The sequence below is a fragment of the Gadus chalcogrammus genome, chromosome 16, assembly GCF_026213295.1.
Source record: "Gadus chalcogrammus isolate NIFS_2021 chromosome 16, NIFS_Gcha_1.0, whole genome shotgun sequence".
In the NCBI taxonomy this organism is placed as follows: Eukaryota; Metazoa; Chordata; class Actinopteri; order Gadiformes; family Gadidae; genus Gadus; species Gadus chalcogrammus.
The window spans coordinates 15,061,116-15,084,936 of NC_079427.1; the positions used below are offsets into that span (position 1 = coordinate 15,061,116).

The 23,821-nt window shown below is 43.3% G+C and overlaps 2 protein-coding genes across 3 annotated transcripts in view; one reads left to right on the forward strand and one right to left on the reverse strand.

The window, feature by feature from the left end:
* The window catches only part of LOC130406245 (protein unc-119 homolog A-like), a 9,856-nt gene extending 6,894 nt beyond the window's left edge, over positions 1 to 2,962 (forward strand). Inside the window, exons 1-5 of one of the 2 annotated variants that reach the window (XM_056611719.1) lie at positions 732 to 814; positions 1,122 to 1,235; positions 1,486 to 1,579; positions 2,145 to 2,317; positions 2,630 to 2,962. In XM_056611719.1, the coding sequence (XP_056467694.1) occupies positions 1,154 to 1,235; positions 1,486 to 1,579; positions 2,145 to 2,317; positions 2,630 to 2,742 (462 nt within the window). In that variant the 5' untranslated portion in view covers positions 732 to 814; positions 1,122 to 1,153 and the 3' untranslated portion in view covers positions 2,743 to 2,962. Of the gene's footprint in view, positions 1 to 731; positions 815 to 1,121; positions 1,236 to 1,485; positions 1,580 to 2,144; positions 2,318 to 2,629 lie in introns of those variants that run through there. The other variant, XM_056611718.1, reaches the window with a different exon arrangement.
* A 1,353-nt stretch (positions 2,963 to 4,315) lies between these two features.
* Positions 4,316 to 8,428, reverse strand: LOC130405629 (forkhead box protein N1-like). The gene is given in 8 exon segments (XM_056610806.1): positions 4,316 to 4,777; positions 5,130 to 5,571; positions 5,797 to 5,824; positions 5,826 to 5,947; positions 5,950 to 6,004; positions 7,164 to 7,260; positions 7,875 to 7,933; positions 8,357 to 8,428. Coding segments are annotated over 8 exon segments (966 nt in total). The 3' UTR covers positions 4,316 to 4,686.
* Between the last annotated feature and the right edge of the window lie 15,393 nt (positions 8,429 to 23,821).

Genomic DNA, 23,821 nt, shown 5'->3' on the forward strand with positions numbered 1-23,821 from the left:
GTGTGTGTGTGTGTGTGTGTTTGTGTGTGTGCATACGTGTGTGTGTGTGTGTGTGTGCGTGTGAGTTTATTGTGTATGTCAATCAATCCACGTGATGGTAAAACAATATAAGCCTCTTAGTTACTAATCCTACCCCGTCGGGAGCGGCAGTGGAGTCTCTATGTCCCTCTCTCTCTCTCTCTCCTCTCTCTCTCTCTCTCTCTCTCTCTCTCTCTCTCGCTCTCTCTCTCTCTCTCTCTCTCTCTCTCTCTCTCTCTCTCTCTCTCTCTCTCTCTCTCGCTCTCTCTTTCCCTCTCTCTCTCTCTCTCTATCTCTCTCTCCTCTCTCTCTCTCTCCTCTCTCTCTCTCGCTCTCTCTCTCTCTCTCTCTCTCTCTCTCTCTCTCTCTCTCTCTCTCTCTCTTCTCTCTCTCTCTCTCTCTCTCGCTCTCTCTCTCTCTCTCTCTCGCTCTCTCTCTCTCTCTCTCTCTCTCGCTCTCTCTCTCTCTCTCTCTCTCTCTCTCTCTCTCTCTCTCTCTCTCTCTCTGTTTGTCTGGCTAACTCGCACAACACACATCCATATTGTTAATACAATTTCATGTTTTTGTATTAGGGGTGTTCTCACCCTGGTGTGAGGTTCTGGCAGGGATAGAGCAGAGGCGGGATTACACTGGCCCTGGTAACCAGGAAAGGGTAGTTACGTCAACATCCCATCTTGAACTATTGGACCGGTGAAAATAGCCTTACCGTGCATTCACACCAAAAGCGCAGGCAGATTGATACAAAGTCAATGCAAAGACGGGAATTTATGCAAATCTTTCGCCTGCCAAGCTACAGGTATTATTGGATACAATATAGAGTGTTTTTGTTTAATACCCCATGATGATACATTTGACTTAGTCTTTTGCACAGTTTTCTATGGGACAGATTAATCTATGAGTAGATGCATCTGTGAGACATAACATAGGGATGCAAGCTTACTACCAGCTGACCTAAGGGTGAATGATACTTAGTTCTTAAACACTCAAAGGACTAATCCCGTAACTTAGTCTAATAGCTTTTCGTGGTGTCATAGATGTATGGAAGAGTTCCATGCATTGAAACATATGATCACATTGAATACATGCTTGCTTGTCTGTTTTAGATTACCTCTGCTCCCCAGAGCAGAATGTCCACATGATCGACTTCACCAGGTTTAAGATCCGAGACATGGAGACCGGCACAGTACTGTTTGAGATTACCAAACCTCCAATGCCAGGTGAGATTGCTACCATAGCTGGAGAGGAAAATGCCACCAACATCAGTGATTGGTTGATCTTAGAAAAGTATTTTGTTGCATAAGAAACAGATACATTATTATTTAATTGAAACTTGAAATCAAACTAAAATGCAGTCAATGTTTTGTCCATTGTGGTAGTAGATCATGGTATTGGGTCACAGGTCAAAAAATGGATTCAATGATATACTCTCATAGAAATAGATCATGTAATCCTTGTGTGTTTCTGTAGCGGGCTGTAGAAAGGACTGTGACCCTAATGCTGGCCGGTTTGTTCGATACCAGTTCACACCGGCCTTCCTTCACCTACGGCAGGTTGGAGCCACGTAAGTTGGGACAACGAGTGATAGCATCCCATTGAAACCAAAAGGTGTGTTAGTGTGTGGCATAAAATTGTAGATGGGTCATATGGCGTTGGAAAAGCAGGTGTTAAATAACATTTTAATATATTGATAGAGAATGTGTTCAATCACAACAATAAAGAAAAAATGAATACCCATTCATCCACATTTCAATAGGCCTTCACCTCTTGTAGCTATGTTATCCAGGTGTTGTTAGTGTAAAGAAATTCTTAACAAACCTGATGACCTACATCATACTCCTAGCTTTTGCCAATAAATCAAAACATCAGAGTCAACTCCCTTAAATTTACTTGATGGAAAATAAACACTTATTGTACAACACTTGTTTACTTGTATGTATACTTTCTAACATATTGTCAGTATAACCAATCTTAATCACTACCATTTATTAATTCAAAACTATCCATGCATTTTCCAGACTTAGAAGTCTCAATGCTAACCCATTGGTATGCTATGTTTACTGTGAACTGGTTGCACCGAGGACCCTTATCAAACAGCAGTGTACTCACGTTGTTCTCTCCTCTGCCAGGGTGGAGTTTACGGTGGGAGACACGCCCATCAACAACTTCCGGATGATCGAGAGGCACTACTTCCGCGAGCAGCTGCTGAAGAGCTTTGACTTTGAGTTTGGCTTCTGCATGCCCAGCAGCAAGAACACGTGTGAACACATCTACGAGTTCCCCGCGCTGTCTGAGGATATCAGTGAGTAGCTTGGCTGTACACACATGTGCGTGGGTGCGTATGCGTGCGTGTGTGTCTGTGCACAGTACACACAGACAAACATACACACACAGACACACCACACACACACACACACACACACACACACACACACACACACACACACACACACACACACACACACACACACACACACACACACACACACAAGCTTCCAAAGACACACACAGAGATGCAAAAAAGAATAAAGCCATGTACAATAACAATACTAATACAGTAAAATAATTAAACGGTGTGTATTGTGACGTCTCTGAGTGTTTGTTCTACCACCAGTGCGAGAGATGATCCTGCACCCTTATGAGACGCAGTCCGACAGCTTCTACTTTGTGGACAACCAGCTGGTGATGCACAACAAGGCCGACTACTCGTACAGCGGGGGGGCGTAGGGGCCCCGGCGTGACACCATGAGGATTATTATGATTATATCACTATTATTCTGCTCTGACTGACCCAATTCAGAATATAAGCCTGTGTCACCCACATGACAGCCGTATCACTCCATGATCCCTCTCTCACTCCATGACCCCTCTGTTGCCTCATGAACCTGTATCACACCATGTACCCTGTATCAGACCATGACCCCTGTATCGCTCCCTGACCCCCACATCGCCCTATGACCCCTGTATCACACCATGTACCCTGTATCAGACCATGACCCCCACATCGCCCCATGACCCCTGTATCACACCATGTACCCTGTATCAGACCATGACCCCCACATCGCCCCATGACCCCTGTATCACACCATGTACCCTGTATCAGACCTTGACCCCCACATCGCCCCATGACCCCTGTATCACTCCATGTACCCTGTATCAGACCATGACCCCCACATCGCCCCAAGACCCATGTATCACACCATGTACCCTGTATCAGACCATGACCCCTGTATCCCTCCATGACCCTGTATCCCTCTGTGACCCTGTATCACTCCTTGTTATTCTAGCGCTAAACAAAATCCAACTGTATAGAAAACCAGCGGTTGAGGACTTCCAAGAGATGAGCGCATGCTTAATTCAGTTAACTCTGACATCACCTCTTCCACCGTCCCCCCGCCACATCCTGGTGGATGCCCTTAAAAACAGACTCTGTCCTATGGTATTTGTTAGTTTGCCTTAGTGTGTTTGCATACAGTAAGTATCCGTGTGTGCAATCGTATGTATGCAGACACACAGAGACACAAAGTCATAGTATAGCCATAGTGTGTGTCTTCTTAGTGGGTTTTACTTATTGTACGTTCAATGTCCTGTGACCAGCAGAGGAGGCAGTGAGGTGGAAGGTGAAACCATAAAGCTAGGTGTGTGTCGCCTTCATCCTCAACCCACCTCTCACATCCCAGATCAACAGCATTGCTTTTGTTCTTCTTACTCCTAAGGGAAGCTTGTCTTTGGTCAAATATCTAGAGGGCGCATGGAGAGGAACATGTTCACTTACTCATGGTTTTTCAACATTGGAGTAGGGCGAAGGTCAGGTCACATAGATGTCAGGGTATCACAGAGAAAGGGGAGGTACTTTGTTGATGTGGATATCTTGTCAGGTCTTTATTCTTACAGTAGGATGTCAAAAAGAGTTTTAAATAGACGTTTTGTATAGTCAGATCAAATGAATAGTTAATGGTCAAAATCTGACGCCTGTTTTGATATCCAGTGCATATTCAGTATTAATAAAAAACTATTTTATTTATATTAAATGTGATTAATATATAATGTATTTAAAAAAAGACATGTACATTTGGACAGTTTCGATTCCATCACTGCAATAAACGTGTGATTTTTTGGAAGTTTGTGTTTCTCTTTTCCATGATGACCGCGTACACAACCTAAAAAAATATCAACATAACAAAACATAACAAAAAAATATAGGCAAAGTGCAGACTTGAATGATTTCTGCTACAAATGTACAAATTGACTAAATAAATTCATGGAAGAATGGACTCAAATTGTATGTTGTACTGCAAAAACATTTAGTAAAATTCTTAAGAGGTTATTGAGGTGTTACAGTAAAGTGGGTTGGATAAGAAATGCCCCCCAAAAGTATAAAACAATTGAAGATTTGTTGTTCATCAAACTGATTTGATCAACAGGTACACAAATATATTTGACTTGACTTAACCCACATAGCATTGCAAAGATTAAATTGGCTTTCTTACAATGAAAACAGAGAAACAGAAATGACAGAATTGACATTGGATTTACATTGTTGAGATAATGCTAAGAGGAGTTGGTTATCGAAAAAGTGCTGAATGGAGTGCCAGCAGCATCGTCTATGTTTAATCTATTTTTTCAGTAATGCGGGTGCATCTAAGTCCTCCCTACCACATCTCCTATTTTCTATATTAAGGTAATAGGAGTTGGGCATGAAGTCAAATAACCCGCCAAGCTCTCCACCCCTGAATACGTCATGGGGATATAGGATGTGGTGCTGCTCAAGCGACTTCCCCACTGTCCAAGGGGCCGTCCAATACCACCCTTTCTTCCCTAGACCAATGGCAATGTCCTGTGAGGTTTGATTGACAGACGGCCTGTAGACTGTGATTGTGGATGTGGTCAATGGGAATTGAAAAGGTGGTGGTGGTGTTTGCCAGTGCATCGGGGTACCAAGGCTGTCGCTCTCTCAATTCCTCCACAAGTGTTCCTAAATAAGGCAAAAAAAAAAACGGTATGTAACTAAAGTAAACAAGAGAAGACACATTAAAACCCACACCGTCATTGCATCGCATGGCCACAAGAGTTCACTGTTATTCAATTGGTATTCCCTTGGATCATTGCCATACCTTGGAGCTGCAGGTCCGTCAGACTGGGGGTTGAGCGTGTCCACGTCGTAGCTGCCGTCCCCTCGAAGAGCCAGTCCTGCACACTCCCGGGGACGATGGCGTAGTCCAGTGTGTGCCGAGGCGTGGTAGAGGGGCAGGGTCTTCCGGAGCTCGGGCCCCCACAGGCCCCCGCGGGGCCGGAGAAGGGCTGCTGTCGGCAGGGGGGGTAAAGGGTTTAAGCGGGGGGCCGCGGGGTGTGGGGGGGTGGGGTTGGTAAGATAGACACATTGCTGGGGAGGGGCCAGGAGGTGGGGGTAGTGGGCCGTCGCGGCGCAGGGTTCCCGGAGATCGGCAGGGTGGAGGGACATGCTCGTCCGGTCGTAGAGCGGGGAGCGTTTGGCTAGGGAGGGCTGGCGCTGTGAGATCTTCTCCGGCTTCTCCCTCAGGAGACGGTCCAGGTCTTCTGGGGGGAACCCAACGCAAACATGCACATGAATGTAGAATGAGGATTGATTTAAACCAAAACACCTTATATTGCCCCGCGACCCGACCCCAGATAAACTGATGAGGATGAGGACCTTATATCGCTATATCATATCGACGTAACTGTAGTTACAACTCAAGCCACTAGAGGCTGCTATCCTACATAGTGCAGGTTTAACCAATTGTGCTTGCGGTTTGCAGTTACCTGGCCTGGCCATGCTCTTGCGGACGGTGGACGGGGTCTTTGCGACGCCACTTTTGGAGCTCCTCGTGCATCTTGTCCACCTTGGCCGGGTTGAGGGCCCAGAGGCAGCCCTTGCGGGAGGAGTTCCCATTCTTGTTCTCCACCTTCTCAAGCACTTGTTCAGAGAGAGGTTGTGACGCACCGAATTCTTCCAACCGTCCGGAGCTGTCTAAATGAAGTGGAAGGCAATTCATGTTTGAGTGTGAGGTTCGCACACAGATTATAAGGAAAGAAGACAAGGCTAGGCAAGTTGTTTATTTAGCACCCTTCAATCACAGAAGCACAGAAACACTGGCATCCCATGCTCGATTTAGAAAGGAATGATTGTGCCAGCACCTTTTTTCGTAGTTGATTGTCTCAGCCTTATTTGCAAATCATTTGGATTCAAGTGTCTGTGAAATGCCAAATTGTTGGGGGGGGGAACGTTATAAGAGGCTTTAACTGTGTTGGATTTTTACTTAGAATAGCAGCCCGGTTAAACAACAGTATTCACACATGTTATGTAGAATTATCACAAATCCTTTATGATATTTTAAATACTGTATATCATGCAGTATGAGGGGGAAATATGAGGCTTGGGTTTCATTAATTAAATCAAATATAAGAAACTAAATGTATAATGTAAATACTACTTGGAACAAGGAGAAGATCTTTTACATAAAACCATACATTTCTTCTCTACATATATAAAATCATCAGTATCAAATCAGCTTCATTTGAGATTTATGTTCTATCAAGCAGTGAGGTTTGCAGATTAACACAAACGAAATACCCCCCATCAAGCCCCATTGTGGCAGCGTTTTATAAAAGACCGTGCCCCTTCTAGAGCCGTTTGTCCCTTCTGGGCTACTATAGAAACATGGCAATATACCGAGGACCTGCTCCCTATGTAGATATTAATGGCTTATTTTATAGTAATGCAACTTGTCCGTCCTGAACGACTTTCCATAAATAACACAAAGGCCTGCAGCCTATTGGTTGAAGTGAAGAAGCAGCTGTTTCTGAAGAAGACATTTTAATAGGCCTTCTTGAATGTTAAACTCCAAAATTTGATTGATTCCAAGGATGACGCTTAATGTGAGTTGTAGATACCTGTCGTCCTTGCGGATATATATTTTGGTTTTATTGAAGTTCAAATCTGGGTTCACAACTGCAGCTGTCTCCAAATAAAATACCATACTACTTACTTACTTTCTTATGTTGCTTCATAGTTCTGTTCCACACCCATTTTTAGTGATAATAGTTTTTGTCTAACATTGCCTACGTCATAATGAGTGAGGCCCTGTTAATACCAACAACTTTTCTAAGACTCAAGTAGCAGCGGGTACCTTAAAATAGGGAAAGTGTTCAGTCATGAAGTTGTAGATCTCACTGACAGGAAGGCTCCCTGTTTTGCTGTTCTTCAGAGCCATGAAGATCAGGATGCTAGAGGAGGAATACAACCACAGCAAATGACACCCAAGTACTCTGCCTTTCTTCATTTGTGCTTTCATTTGTCCATGCATGCATGCATCCACTTTTTGGTGTTTGACTTGATGTTCACTTTAAGGATCAAGAACACCACAATGGGTTTGTGAGCGTCACTTTGCAAAGTCTAGTGAGCCATTCAGAGTCACCCACGCTCAAAAGTCCCCTTTTATCAGAATCTGGTAATTCAGAATATTTCATGCTTCACAAAGATAAATAGAGACAGACGGACAGGACATAAGCAAGATAGATAGAGACATACAGACAGACAAAGAGCGCCAGACAGAGAGGAGAGAGAGAGAGAGAGCAGAGAGAGAGAGCGAGAGAGAGAGAGGAGAGAGAGAGAGAGAGAGAGAGAGAGAGAGAGAGATGAGAGAGAGAGGAGAAGAGAGAGAGAGAGGGATAGATAGATAGATAGATAGATAGATAGATAGATAGATAGATAGATAGATAGATAGATAGATAGATAGATAGATAGATAGATAGATAGATAGATAGATAAGATCGATAGATAGATAGATAGATAGATAGATAGATAGATAGATAGATAGATAGATAGATAGATAGATAACCTGTATGAGTAGATGGGCTTGGGAAAGACAGATTGGCTCGGGGCGTCCTGGTGTGATGAAGTGGAGTGACATTCACAGACGTTTCAGAGTTGTTGGCATTCGTAGAATGAATCTTGATGAAAACTATTGAAAGCACGCACACACACACACACACACACACACACACACAGACACACACACACACACACAAATAGTATTAGAATATCCTCTTTTTTTTTATCAAACACACAATATAAATGGTCCATAAAAAAAGTAAAAATAACTTTTTCTCAAAGTAATGAGCTGCAAGGCTAGGCAGGATCCAGTGCTCTGGAGTGTGCTTGCTGGCACTTGTTGAGCGCAGAGTAATAACGTGCATACTTTAACCCTAAACTCTGGTTCCTGAAGACACTGACAATCGCGCATTCAGATCAAGTCGACGGTTGCTGCTCCACATTGTGGCCGCTCCCTATGGGATCGCAGCGCTCCCAACTGCTGCTCACCTGAGGGCCCGGCGCCTGGTACGAACCCTGGCTGGGAGTCAGGTAGTAGGGAGGCTCCACTGGTGTAAGCATGGTAGTGCTGCATACGTGCTTTGAGGCCCTGCGCCCGCACACTGAGTGATTAATCCTCTGTCGTCATAAGACTTACTCTGTGGTCTGCGAGAGGAGTGCGAGCAACCCAGGGTAATGCTCAACAACCCTGGGCGATGACAGGGCTCAGGTTCTTTGGTACACTGTTGTTCTGTGTGCGTGTGGGTTTAAAATTGTGTGCGTGTGTGTGTGTGTGTGCTGTGTAGGTGTAGGTGTAGGTAGTAGGTGTAGGTGTAGGTGTAGGTGTGTGTGTGTGTGTGTGTGTGTGTTGTGTGTGTGTGTCCTGTGTGTGTGTGTGTGTGTGTGGTGTGTGCGCACGCCGGCCTATTGCGTGCGTGCGTGCGAATGTGTGTGCGTGTGTGTAGTAAATGTTTATGCATCCTTGCATTATGCACACGGGTGCCCCGCGCAGTTAGGTGTGTACATGTTTTGACGGAAACTGCGTATGTCAGTTGATCATTCATTTCAGTCCTTGACAGACGTAATCCTCTTACTTTTCTAGCGTTGCAACCACCCAGGCCCCTCTGAAGAGGGCAGCCCTTACCATGAATCGTCCTACCCGCAGGCCGTTGTAACGGCTCCCAGAAGAACGGGCCTCTCGCCGCGGGTCGGGGTGGAGCGTGCGGCAGAATGGGCGAGCAACCGGTGCTGTCCGGGGCGTCCTGGAAGGGAGTCGGGCCAGTCAGGGAGCGTAGCCTGAAGGGCCCCCCCGGGGCGGAGCGCACGGCCCTCGCTGAGCTGTCGGCGGTATGGGGGAAGCATGAGCCGTCCCTGGACGCCGCGCCGCCCGAGCAGCGCAGCCCCGTCGGAAGAATAAACCTGCATGTGTCTCCGTCCGGGCCCTCATCGGGCCCCGGAGAGGTAGGCTGGGCCGGCTGTGTTTCCGTGAGACCGGGACAAACACTCAGAGTACAAAGGTTGTTTTGAGTTCCCTACTGGTCACTGAATTCACTGTTCTCATCACGGAGTTAGTGGGGAATACACTTAAACATATTTTTATAAACTAAAGTCATACAGCAGCTAGGCAAACCCATTTTCTGGGTGCTGGGGACAAGTTGGAATGACATTCTGATAGTGTCAATCACAGGAGAGATACACCACATAGCTGTCGTCGTGTAATGCAGTGTCCTTCGTTGAGGTAGTTATTATGTTATCATTTGCATGATACTGATTATTGGAGGGAAGCCAATCCTATTTTAAGAGAACCAGTTATTGATCTAAATCTTACTATATATATTGTAGGATTAAATACAAGTAGACAAGGGATTCCCTGTAACCATTGGAATAAGTGCAGAAGTAAGATTAGTGACTAGGATTAGAGAATATAGAGGGCTTGTTAGTCGGGACATGGGGGGTACCTGTGACTGGGCCAATCAGCAGCTTGCTGGTTGGAAGGGGTGGTGGGTTTGGCCTAAGGTAGGCTGCTGGAGTAGAAACAAGGTGCATGTTTCAAAGTGGGTAAGGTTGAATGAAAGCTCAGTTTTAGAGGCAGGGAAAACACAATTTATGCAAGCTATGCTATTCCGAATAATGAAAGTTGAGAGCTGGCACGGAGAAGACAGGTGGTTCATTGACAAAATTATGCCTTGAGCAGACATATTATATGTACAGATAAGTTTTCCTTTCCTGGAAGAATTTTACTCTGAAGACAAAATGGAAACCTGATACACAGACCATATGAAAGATTGACATTAAAAGAAATAGTACTTTTAGCTTCCCAGTGAGCCTATTAGTTTACAGTGGTGATGAAAGATGTTAGGATGTGTTCTGGGACTATGGTTCAATCGACATTATTTCTACTGAGTAGTGGTTGAAAATGACTGAGCGAGCCAACACTGCATCTTTATGCTATCCTATCCATGGAGCCAGTGGTGTGGTGTGTGTGTGTGTGGTGTGTGGGTGTGTGGTGTGTGTGTGTGTGTGTGTGTGTGTGTGTGTTTGTGTGTGTGTGTGTGTGTGTGATGTGTGTGTGTGTGTGTTGTGCGTGTGTCTGTGTCTGTGTGCCACACACGTATAGAGTTGACCATGCTGTCCAATACATGACATGCCGTTAAGTCGTCACACTTCCATGGAAAGAGCCCCCACTCTACAGACCGTTGACCTGATCCAAACAACCGGAGGGACACGTAAAGTAAAGGTACCGTCCGCCTAACCCCCTACAAGCAAGCTCATTAACTGCCAACGAACCAGGCAAATAAGGTGCAACACAGCCAAGTAATGGCTTGAGAGAGGCTAAACACGAGTCAAACACAAGCCATTGGAACCTAGAGGTGTGTGTGTTTGTGTGGTGTGTGTGTGTGTGATTGTTGGTTGGTGTGTTTGGTGTGTGTGGGTGTGGTGTGTGTGTGTGTGTGTGTTTGTGTGTGCTGTGTTGTGTGTGTGTGTGTTGTGTGTGTTGTTTGTGTATGTGTGTGTGTGGGTTTGTGTGGTGTGGTGTGGTGTGGTGTGTTTGTCCATGTGTAGTGCAGGGTCGTGTGTGTGGTTTGTACAACGGTACTGGAAGTGTTGTACGACGTTATTGGGGGAAGCTGCCAACCTACAAATTTAACCCTTGTTTGGTATTTTGGGTTCTTGCCGTAAATAACAACAGTCATATTTATCCTTGCTCTCTATAAACAGAACAGAGAGCCCTTTAAAGCGTAAGTGGGTATTTGCGCATGGAATTGCAGCGACATTGTTACACAAAAATAGCTTTTTGAGGGAGCCGCTGTTGATGGAGGTCATTTCAGAGGTTGGATCAGGGTGAACTATGAACAGGGGATCTACCACCCTTGCACCACGCTTGGGATATTTCTACCCCAGAACATTGGATCCACACCTAATGAGGTCAATGTGCACTTTCAAGGGAAAAATGACTCCGCTAACCCTCTGTTGGCATCAAAAACGCATGTTTGACTGGCAGGGCCTAATGGAAGATCGCATCGATACTTTGAATTCTCCCCTGCACTTCTTCCTGGCCTCCCATGGCAGGTATTCACGCCAAGAGACTTGGTATGTGTTTTGCACGGAGCTCTTCATGTTGACAGCGTGACAGTGTGCCGAAATCCACCAAGGGTTTGAACATGTTCCCAATGGTTCAGATTGTAGTATTCTGCATTGGTGCTGGTTGGACGCAGGCTTTTTTGTGGTATGTTGTGTGTGTGTGTATTCGGGCAAGTGTGTGTGTGTGTGTGTGTGTGTGTGTGTGTGTGTGTGTGTGTGTGTGTGTGTGTGTGTGTGTGTGTGTGTGTGTGTGTGTGTGTGTGTGTGTGTGTGTGTGTGTGTGTGTGTGTGTGTGTGTGCGTGCGTGCGTGCGTGCGTGCGTGCGTGCGTGCGTGTGTGTGTGTGTGTGTGTGTGTGGCACCTGTCCAAGTAGGCGCTAGAATATACAGAAGGAAAAAACCTGCTGCAACAGGTTCTTAAGGCCCTCACACTGGAGTCACTGGCAGCTGGGAGTCAATCTCTTCTTCTCCTCACCAAATGAGACATAAGATACACTACAATTACGTCCAGGGGCAGATAGTGGGAATGCTGCCCTGTGCCTTTGGGTTGCCCATGGCAAATGGTGCTCTTATATGCGATCGACTTTCTCCTTGTTCATTGCTACACAATGTACTGAGCCTGGAGCCAACAGTCGGTCGGGTTCTGTAAGAATTCAGGTGTGACTTCTTCAGAGCATGTATTAATTATTAAACGGGTTCACTCTGCAGGTGACTTTAGAGTAGATCACTACCATACAGTGAATCACTACAGTGAAGTAGCTGGTCAGTTACTACCACAGAGTAGATCCCTACTATACAGTATGATAACTAGAGTAGTTGGTCACTATTCAACCTATGAACACTAAACAGTAACTGGTCAGTATCTACCGTACAGTAGATCCCTATTATACATATGATCAATATACAGTAGACCCCTAATATACAGTATGATCACTGTACAGTAGATCCCTAATATACAGTATGATCACTATACAGTAGATCCACAATATACAGTATGATCACTATACAGTAGCTGGCACTATTCAGCCTTTGATCGCTCTATGGACGGGCATTGGAAATTGGCTAAGGCTTTTGTAGCTAATGCTACAAATGCTATTATGCAATCTGCTGGGTTGTGCAGAATCCACATGAGTTGTATCTGTCCCTATCAAATAAACACTAACTAACTAACTAAACAGTATATCCCTAGCATACAGTATAATCGCTATCCAGTAGTCACTACTATAAAGTGGAACAGTATGATCACTTAACACTACTTAACAGTATGACCTCTATACAGTAGCTCCCTGCTATACAGTATGATCACTAAACAGTAGATCACTTCTATACATTACAATCACTAAACCTACTTTTTCGTGATTGTATTGTATCGCAGTGATCTACTGATACTGTATAGAAGTGATCTACTGATACTGTATAGAAGTGATCTACTGATCACTTCTATAAAGTATAAACACTAAACAGTAGATCACTACTATACAGTATAATCACTAAACAGTAGAGTAGACCACTACTATACCATACGATCACTTTATAGTAGATCATGGATTCTTAAGCTTTTTCAGACAACAAGAGCCCATCTATTTGGGGTTCTGTGCAATGTCACTACTATACATCTATTTGGGGTTCTGTGCCTGGTCACTACTATACAGTAGATGATCACTATACTTTAGATCACTACTATACAGTAGATGATCACTATACTTTAGATCACTACCATACAGTAGATGATCATTTACAATATGATCGCTACATAAGATTATCACAGTAGCTGATCCCTATGACCAATATACAGCTGATTATCACTTGGGTCCTCAGTATGATCACTATACAGTAGATGATCACTATACAATATGATCATTATACAGTATAATCACTACGGTAGATTATCACTAGACAGTATACTCACCATACAGTAGGGACCACTATTCAGTAGATGATCACTTTACCTTTTGATACCTTAACAGTAGATGATCACTATACAGAATGAACACTAAACGGTATGATCACCAAACAATATGTAGATGATCACCAAACAGTATGACCGCTATACTTTGTCTTTACTATACACTTAGTCATCACTATTCATCCGAGGACAACCGAAAAGTTGCAACTATGCCACATGTCAGTGATGTGGTGTGAACAGAACAATTCATAGAAAATCTCACTTCATAGATCCACATCTATCAATCCAATTCACAAATCTATACAATCTGTAAATTCAGGAGTTTCGCAATAAGTGAGGGTCCAGCTAAAAATGATGATTACATTGTTTATTAAGACGAAACATAAACACACCTACACTTACCTGATGAGCAGCGTGTGTGTTGTCCTGCAGGCGGGACAGCCGAGACTGTATGCCAGGTGTGTGATCACTTCATAACTGTTGTGAACACTTGAGATCTGAGATTTGAACAGATGGGATCCTCCCCACGGCTTTTATAGTGACAGATGAAATATGGATCTCCCTCTCCCTTCCCTGCCAAAATCACAGAGGAATGGAGAGAGGGAGAGAGAGAAAATTAGCGAGAAAGAAAGCGATAAAGCGAGTGTGCAAGATTGTGTGTTAAAGAGAGAGAGAGAGAGAGAGAGAGAGAGAGAAGAGAGAGAGAGAGAGAGAGAGAGGAGAGAGAGAGAGAGAGAGAGAGAGAGAGAGAGAGAGAGAGAGAGAGAAAGAGAAAGAGAGAGAGAGAGAGTGAGAAAGAGAGAGAGAGAGAGAGAGAGAGAAGAGAGAGAGAGAGAGAGAGAGAGAGGGGTGGGGGATGGAAAGAGTGAGAGAGAAGAGAGGGGAGAGCGGAGAATGGAGAGTGGGGAGGGGTGTGTCAACACAGGTAGATTCCTATCCTGGCCGTATTGTGAACCAGTAAAATGGCAGCAGCACCTTGAGCTAAACCTTTACCTTGTCCTCAGTGGAGGGTGAGAGGCAGACAGATAGACGTGGGAAGCATTAGAGGTTGAACTAACTCTTGTGTTACGGTTCTCTGTTCCTACTGAATAAAGTGTCGGCTCCTGGCCTTTCCTGCAGAGAGGAACACTCTAAACGGTAATTCAATTATAGATAAATAGAGCAAACATACTAATAAATAAGAAAAACATTTCTTCGATTAACTTTTGTGCATATAAAAATGAGGGTGTGAACCAATTCATGAAAGTTGAAACACATGAAATGTTTGTACTTTTAATATTTAGTAGACATTTTTTGATAGGTTGCGATGCTTGGCCCTTGCGTAATACAGTCATGCCAATGCAATTTTTTGTAGTTCACGGCATGCCTATACTTCAGATCAGTTTTGCCTCAGTTTATCTCTGTAGAAGTCCTGTGTAACTGTAGGATGGCTCTGCCAATATGCAAATAAAAAGTCACACCATTTGAAATGACAATAGTGAACAGCTGTTGTGTTGTCAAAAGGCTCGGCAGAAATGTTTGTGACGTGATATGTATTATTCATAACGTCTAGAAACAACTTCATAATAAATGTAATAAGAGTGTTAATAATAATGGGCCTACTGGAATTTATTACGTTTCATACTGCAGATTCCCCATTTTAGAACAACACTGAACATTTGAGTTTAATATTTAAGTGTAAAAATTAAGTGATCTCATTAAAGACGACAGCTTTTAAGAATAGTACTCCTTAACCATCAAATAACTATATCCTAATTGGGTGTCAAGCAACTATGTTGCGAGACAACCTATTGTTTTTGTACGAATTCCTATTATTATTGGGTGTCAAGCAACTATGTTGCGAGACAACCTATTGTTATTGTACGAATTCCTATTATTATTGGGTGTCAAGCAACTATGTTGCGAGACAACCTATTGTTTTCGTACGAATTCCTATTATTATTATTATTATTATCCTTCAATGGGAGTCAATGGCAGCCCATAGAACCGCTTGGCGAAAAGTTGTGAAATTTGGCACACTGGTTCAGGACAGCCCCATTAGCCCATTAACCAAATCTCAGGTCGCTAGCCCAACAGCTCTAGCGCCACCAACAGGTCAAAGTTGGACATGCATTCATGTTCATAACTTTCGACTTATTCGACCAATATTCACAAACCAGGTATCATTGGATTCCTTGAACCAAGCCTATTTCAACACACCATATGACGTCATTGTGCCATGACGTATATTTCCGCCATCTTGGTTTATGTCAAAAACCTTCAAAATGCTACTTCTATCACAAATCTTGTCCAATCATCTCGAATCTTGACACACATGATCTTCTGGCCATGCTTGATAAAAAACATCGAATAGATTTGTCAAATTCAAAACCGTTTGTCCGCTAAAGCCAATCAAATTTAACCGCCAAATTGCCAAACCGGAAGTAAGCCCATATCTCAGAAGCCCTTTGACCTATCATAACCAACCTTGGTAGAGAGACCCATGACCGCATCACGGTGACACTGAATGAATTTGGTGACCCTTGACCTCTAGGTGGCGCTGTTATTAATGTCGATGTGTTTTGACTCCTCTCTCTTCACATGAGTACATTTAAAACTTATTTTCAATGTCTGGTGATACTATCAGACCTCCCCATATAGCTCATATATTACGTCTTGCAGAAATATCCGCGACAGCCAATGATATTCGAGCGCGAAGCCGGAAAACCGGAAACACGCCAATATCTCTGCAGCCCTTTGACATATCATAACCAAACTTGATACATTGACCCATAACATAATCATGGGGACACTCAAATAATTTGGTGACCATTGACCGCTAGGGGGCGCTATAATTAATGAAGACGTGTTTTAACTCCTCTCTCTTCACATGAGTACATTTCAAACTTATTTTCAATGTCTGATGATACTGTCAGACCTACTCATATAGCTTATAAATTATTTCTCATTGCAACATCAGAACTTGGCCGCCATGTTGAAATTTGTCAAAATCAGTTGTAAATTCCCACAGGCCACAAATTATGTCCAATCTTCATGAAACTCTGCATATATGATCTTCAGACCAAGCTGAACTAATGTGTTAAACAGCTTTCTCAAATTCAAAACCGTTTGGCCGTGACAGGCAATCAAACTTGACGGCGCTCATTAATGGGTAGACACTGCACTCGTGTGGCGATAAGCGGTACTTAATGTATAATGCAACAATGACTATATTTACCATTCCGCCCACTTAAAATATAAACTGCAATTCCCACTGGATCAGATGCTTCACGAACCACCTCCAGAAGGGATGCTTGTTTACATGGTGTCTCTTTTAGGGATATTGTTCCGAATACCCCTATGTATTTGTGACATTTGTTCTGTCAGGCAGACTGCATTGCGCCCTTACCTCTAGGTGGGGTCCTTTTTCCCATTTACTCATCCCACCGGCTGTCGGTATTGCCGATTTCCGAGGCGGTCGTCATGTAGCCCCAGGCCAATTGCGTCCATCCGGCAGAATTAGCCTACCGAGTCCGATTATGCTTGACACCCACATTGCTGCTCGCAGCTATATTTGGGTGTCAAGCAACTATGTTGCGAGACAACCTATTGTTATTGTACGAATTCCTATTATTATTATTATTATTATCCTTCAATGGGAGTCAATGGCAGCCCATAGAACCGCTTGGCGAAAAGTTGTGAAATTTGGCACACTGGTTCAAGACAGCCCCATTAGCCCATTAACCCAATCTCAGGTCGCTAGCCCAAAAGCTCTAGCGCCACCAACAGGTCAAAGTTGGACATGCATTCATGTTCATAACTTTTGACCCATTCGACCAATATTCACAAACCAGGTATCAATGGATTCCTTGAAACAAGCCCAGTTCAACACACCCTATGACCTCATTGCGCCATGACGTATATTTCCGCCATCTTGGTTTATGTCAAAAACCATCAAAATGCTACTTCTATCACAAATCTTGTCCAATCATCTCGGAACTTGGCGCACATGATCTTCTGGCCATCTTTGATAAAAAACATTGAATAGATTTGTCATATTCAAAACCGTTTGCCCGCTAAAGCCAGTCAAATTTGGCGGCAAAGCCGCCAAACAGGAAGTGAGCCAATTTCTCAGCATCCCTTTGACATATCATAACCAGGCTTGGTATATAGACCAATGGCCTCATAAAGGTGACACTGATTGAATTTGGTGACCTTTGACCTCTAGGGGGCGCTGTTATTAATGTCGATGTGTTTTGACTCCTTTCACTTCACATGAGTATATTTAAAACTTATTTTCAATGTCTGGTGATACTATTAGACCTATCAGTATAGCTAGTGTATTATTTCTTGCAGAAATATCCGCGACAGCCAATGATATTCGACCGCGAAGCCGCCAAACCGGAAACACGCCAATATATCAGCAGCCATTTGACATATCATAACCAAACTTGATACATAGACCCATGGCCTCATTAAGGTGACACTCAATGAATTTGGTGACCATTGACCTATAGGGGGCGCTGTTATTAATGACGATGTGTTTTAACTCCTCTCTCTTCACATGAGTACATTTCAAACTTATTTTTAACGTCTGAGGATACTGCCAGACCTCCTTATATAGCTTATGAATCATTTCTCATTGCAACATCAGAACTTGGCCGCCATGTTGAAAGTTGTCAAAATCAGTTGAAAATTTCCTAAGGCCACAAATTATGTCCAATCTTCATGGAACTTGGCATATATGTTCTTCAGACCAAGATGAACAAAGGTATCAAACAGCTTTCTCAAATTCAAAACCGTTTGGCCGTGACAGCCAATCAAACTTGACGGCGCTCGTTAATGGGTAGACACTGCACTCGTGTGGCGACATGCGGTACTTAATGCATAATGCAACAATGACTATTAACCATTCCGCCCGCTTACGATATAAACTGCAATACCCACTGGATTAGATGCTTCACGAACCACCTCCAGAACGGATACTTGTTTACATTGTGTCTCTTTTAGAGATAATGTTCCGAATACCCCTATGTATTTGTGACATTTGTTCTGTCAGGCAGGCTGTATTGCGCCCATACCTCTAGGTGGGGTCATTTTCCCACATAATGCTCATCCCACCGGCTGTCGGTATTGCCGATTTCCGAGACGGTCGTCATGTAGCCCCCTGGCCAATTGCGTCCATCAGGCAGAATTAGCCTACCGAGTCCGATTATGCTTGACACCCACATTGCTGCTCGCAGCTATATTTATTATTATTATCCTTCAATGGGAGTCAATGGCAGCCCATAGAACCGCTTGGCGAAAAGTTGTGAAATTTGGCACACTGGTTCAAGACAGCCCCATTGGCCCATTAACCCAATCTCAGGTCGCTAGCCCAAAAGCTCTAGCGCCACCAACAGGTCAAAGTTGGACATGCATTCATGTTCATAACTTTTGACCCATTCGACCAATATTCACAAACCAGGTATCAATGGATTCCTTGAAACAAGCCCAGTTCAACACACCCTATGACCTCATTGCGCCATGACGTATATTTCCGCCATCTTGGTTCATGTCAAAAACCATCAAAATGCTACTTCTATCACAAATCTTGTCCAATCATCTCGGAACTTGGCGCACATGATCTTCTGGCCATCTTTGATAAAAAACATTGAATAGATTTGTCATATTCAAAACCGTTTGCCCGCTAAAGCCAGTCAAATTTGGCGGCGAAGCCGCCAAACAGGAAGTGAGCCAATTTCTCAGCATCCCTTTGACATATCATAACCAGGCTTGGTATATAGACCAATGGCCTCATAAAGGTGACACTGATTGAATTTGGTGACCTTTGACCTCTAGGGGGCGCTGTTATTAATGTCGATGTGTTTTGACTCCTTTCACTTCACTTGAGTATATTTAAAACTTATTTTCAATGTCTGGTGATACTATTAGACCTATCAGTATAGCTAGTGTATTATTTCTTGCAGAAATATCCGCGACAGCCAATGATATTCGACCGCGAAGCCGCCAAACCGGAAACACGCCAATATCAGCAGCCATTTGACATATCATAACCAAACTTGATACATAGACCCATGGCCTCATTAAGGTGACACTCAATGAATTTGGTGACCATTGACCTATAGGGGGCGCTGTTATTAATGACGATGTGTTTTAACTCCTCTCTCTTCACATGAGTACATTTCAAACTTATTTTTAACGTCTGAGGATACTGCCAGACCTCCTTATATAGCTTATGAATCATTTCTCATTGCAACATCAGAACTTGGCCGCCATGTTGAAAGTTGTCAAAATCAGTTGAAAATTTCCTAAGGCCACAAATTATGTCCAATCTTCATGGAACTTGGCATATATGTTCTTCAGACCAAGCTGAACAAAGGTATCAAACAGCTTTCTCAAATTCAAAACCGTTTGGCCGTGACAGCCAATCAAACTTGACGGCGCTCATTAATGGGTAGACACTGCACTCGTGTGGCGACATGCGGTACTTAATGCATAATGCAACAATGACTCTATTAACCATTCCGCCCGCTTACGATATAAACTGCAATACCCACTGGATTAGATGCTTCACGAACCACCTCCAGAACGGATACTTGTTTACATTGTGTCTCTTTTAGAGATATTGTTCCGAATACCCCTATGTATTTGTGACATTTGTTCTGTCAGGCAGGCTGTATTGCGCCCATACCTCTAGGTGGGGTCATTTTCCACATAATGCTCATCCCACCGGCTGTCGGTATTGCCGATTTCCGAGACGGTCGTCATGTAGCCCCCTGGCCAATTGCGTCCATCAGGCAGAATTAGCCTACCGAGTCCGATTATGCTTGACACCCACATTGCTGCTCGCAGCTATATTTGGGTGTCAAGCAACTATGTTGCGAGACAACCTATTGTTATTGTACGAATTCTTATTATTATTATTGGGTGTCAAGCAACTTTGTTGCGAGACAACCTATTGTTATTGTACGAATTCTTATTATTATTATTATTATTATGCTGCCATTGGAGTCAATGGTAGCCCATAGAACCGCTTGGCGAAAAGTTGTGAAATTTGGCACACTGGTTCAGGACTGCCCCATTAGCCCATTAAGCCAATCTCAGGTCGCTAGCCCAACAGCTCTAGCGCCACCAACAGGTCAAAGTTGGTGCATTCATGTTCATAACTTTCGACCTATTAGACCAATTTTCACAAACCAGGTATCATTGGATTCCTTGAACCAAGCCCAGTTCAACACATCCTATGACGTCATTGCGCCATGACGTATATGTCCGCCATCTTGGTTTATGTCAAAAACCTTCAAAATGCTACTCCTATCACAAATCTTGTCCAATCATCTCGAAACTTGGCACACATGATCTTCTGGCCATCCTTGATGAAAAACATCGAATAGATTTGTCAAATTCAAAACCGTTTGCCCGCTAAAGCCAATCAAATTTGGCGGCAAAGCCACCAAACAGGAAGTGAGCCGATTTCTCAGCATCCCTTTGACATATCATAACCAGACTTGGTATATAGACCCATGGCCTCATAAAGGTGACACTGATTTAATTTGGTGACCTTTGACCTGTAGGGGGCGCTGTTATTAATGTCGATGTGTTTTGACTTTTTTCTCTTCACATGAGTACATTTAAAACTTATTTTCAATGTCTAGTGATACTATCAGACCTCCCCATATAGCTCATATATTACTTCTTGCAGAAATAACCGCGACAGCCAATGATATTCGACCGCGAAGCCGCCAAACCGGAAACACGCCAATATCTCTGCAGCCCTTTGACATATCATAACCAAACTTGATACATAGACCCACAACATCATCATGGGGACACTCAATGAATTTGGTGAGCATTGACCTGTAGGGGGCGCTATAATTAATGAAGACGTGTTTTAACTCCTCTCTCTTCACATGAGTACATTTCAAACTTATTTTTAATGTCTGAGGATACTGCCAGACCTCCTTATATAGCTTATGAATTATTTCTCATTGCAACATCAGAACTTGGCCGCCATGTTGAAAGTTGTCAAAATCAGTTGTAAATTTCCACAGGCCACAAATTATGTCCAATCTTCATGGAACTTGGCATATATGTTCGTCAGACCGAGTTGAACAAATGTATCAAACAGCTTTCTCAAATTCAAAACCGTTTGGCCGTGACAGCTAATCAAACTTGACGACGCTCATTAATGGGTAGACACTGCACTCGTGTGGCGACAAGCGGTACTTAATGTATACTACAACAATGACTATATTTACCATTACGCCGATTTACAATATAAACTTCAATTCCCGATGGATTAGATGCTTCACGAACCACCTCCAGAACGGATGCTTGTTTACATTGTGGCTCTTTTAGGAATATTGTTCCGAATACCCCTATGTATTTGTGACATTTGTTCTGTCAGGCAGACTGTATTGCGCCCTTACCTCTAGGTGGGGTCCTTTTCCCATTTGGTAAAATAATGCTCATCCCACCGGCTGTCGGTATTGCCGATTTCCGAGACGGTCGTCATGTAGCCCCCTGGCCGATTACGTCCATCCGGCATATTTAGCCTACCGAGTCCCATTATGCTTGACACCCACATTGCTGCTCGCAGCTATATTTATTATTATCCTTCAGTGGGAGTCAATGGCAGCCCATAGAACCGCTTGGCGAAAAGTTGTGAAATTTGGCACACTGGTTCAGGACAGCCCCATTAGCCCATTAACCCAATCTCAGGTCGCTAGCCCAACAGCTCTAGCGCCACCAACAGGTCAAAGTTGGGCATGCATTCATGTTCATAACTTTCGACCTATTCGACCAATATTCACAAACCAGGTATCATTGGATTCCTTGAACCAAGCCCAGTTCAACACACCCTATGACGTCATTGCGCCATGACGTATATGTCCGCCATCTTGGTTTATGTCAAAAACCCTCAAAATGCTACTTCTATCACAAATCTTGTCCAATCATCTCGAAACTTGGTACACATGATCTTCTGGCCATGCTTGATACAAAACATCTAATAGATTTGTCAAATTCAAAACCGTTTGCCCGCTACAGCCAATCAAATTTGGCAAAGTAGCCGCCAAACCGGATGTAAGCCCATATCTCAGCAGCCCTTTGACGTATCATAAGCAACCTTAGTACATAGACCCATGGCCCCATAAAGTTTACACTGAATGAATTTGGTGATATTTGAACTCTAGGGGGCGCTGTTATTAATGTCGATGTGTTTTGACTCCTCTCTCTTCACATGAGTACATTTCAAACTTATTTTTAATGTCTGAGGATACTGCCAGACCTCCTTATGTAGCTTATGAATTATTTCTCATTGCATCAGAACTTGGCCGCCATGTTGAAAGTTATCAAAATCAGTTGAACATTTCCACAGGCCACAAATTATGTCTGTGTTGTCTCTCCTGGCACTCATTTAATATTCTTACATTGATTTCTTAAATATGCATATGTAAAAACGGATGTGAATAATTACTTTACAGTTAAAATAAGCCAATGTATAAATTCATATTATTTTGCCGTTTTAGGTTTGTGATTATGTCACCTCCGGTTTAGTCACTTCCTGTGACGTCATTTCCTGTTAAAAATCTTACCTCTGTAGAAGGAATGGCAGACATGTGCATCTTCTGATTGTAATCCGCTAGCATCCACATGAAAGCATCTAAGAGGCAATGCCGTAAGTTTGTTTAATCAATGCAAGACATGTTTAAGATAATATATTAGAGTGGATTTAGTTAAAAATAATGTTTGATGTGTTGTTAAAAACGTTTTGGTTAGCAATTGTGTACAAACTAAAATCAATGCAATTGGCATCAGAATGTCTTCATGCAGTGTTAGACAGTTATATTATTATTTACAACTATGTACAACATGCTGTTTAGTCAAATGTACATTCAGTATTTTTGTATTCTTTTATTTGCAGTTTTCACCGTCTGTTAATGAGGAATTGTGACAGTAAATGGTCAACCTTACTACGACTCTGTCTTCATTGGCTACGGTTTAACTCGGTGTTAAGTCAGGGTTACAACACACTGCATGAGAACACTACAATGTCCAATCTTCATAGAACTTGGCATATATTCTTCCGACCAAGCTGAACAAATGTATCAAACCGCTTTCTCAAATTCAAAACCGTTTGGCCGTGACAGCCAATCAAACTTGACGACGCTCATTAATGGGTAGACACTGCACTCGTGTGGCGACAAGCGGTACTTAATGTATACTACAACAATGACTATATTTACCATTACGCCGATTTACAATATAAACTTCAATTCCCGATGGATTAGATGCTTCACGAACCACCTCCAGAACGGATGCTTGTTTACATTGTGGCTCTTTTAGGAATATTGTTCCGAATACCCCTATGTATTTGTGACATTTGTTCTGTCAGGCAGACTGCATGGCGCCCTTACCTCTAGGTGGGGTCCTTTTCCCATTTACTCATCCCACCGGCTGTCGGTATTGCCGATTTCCGAGGCGGTCGTCATGTAGCCCCCTGGC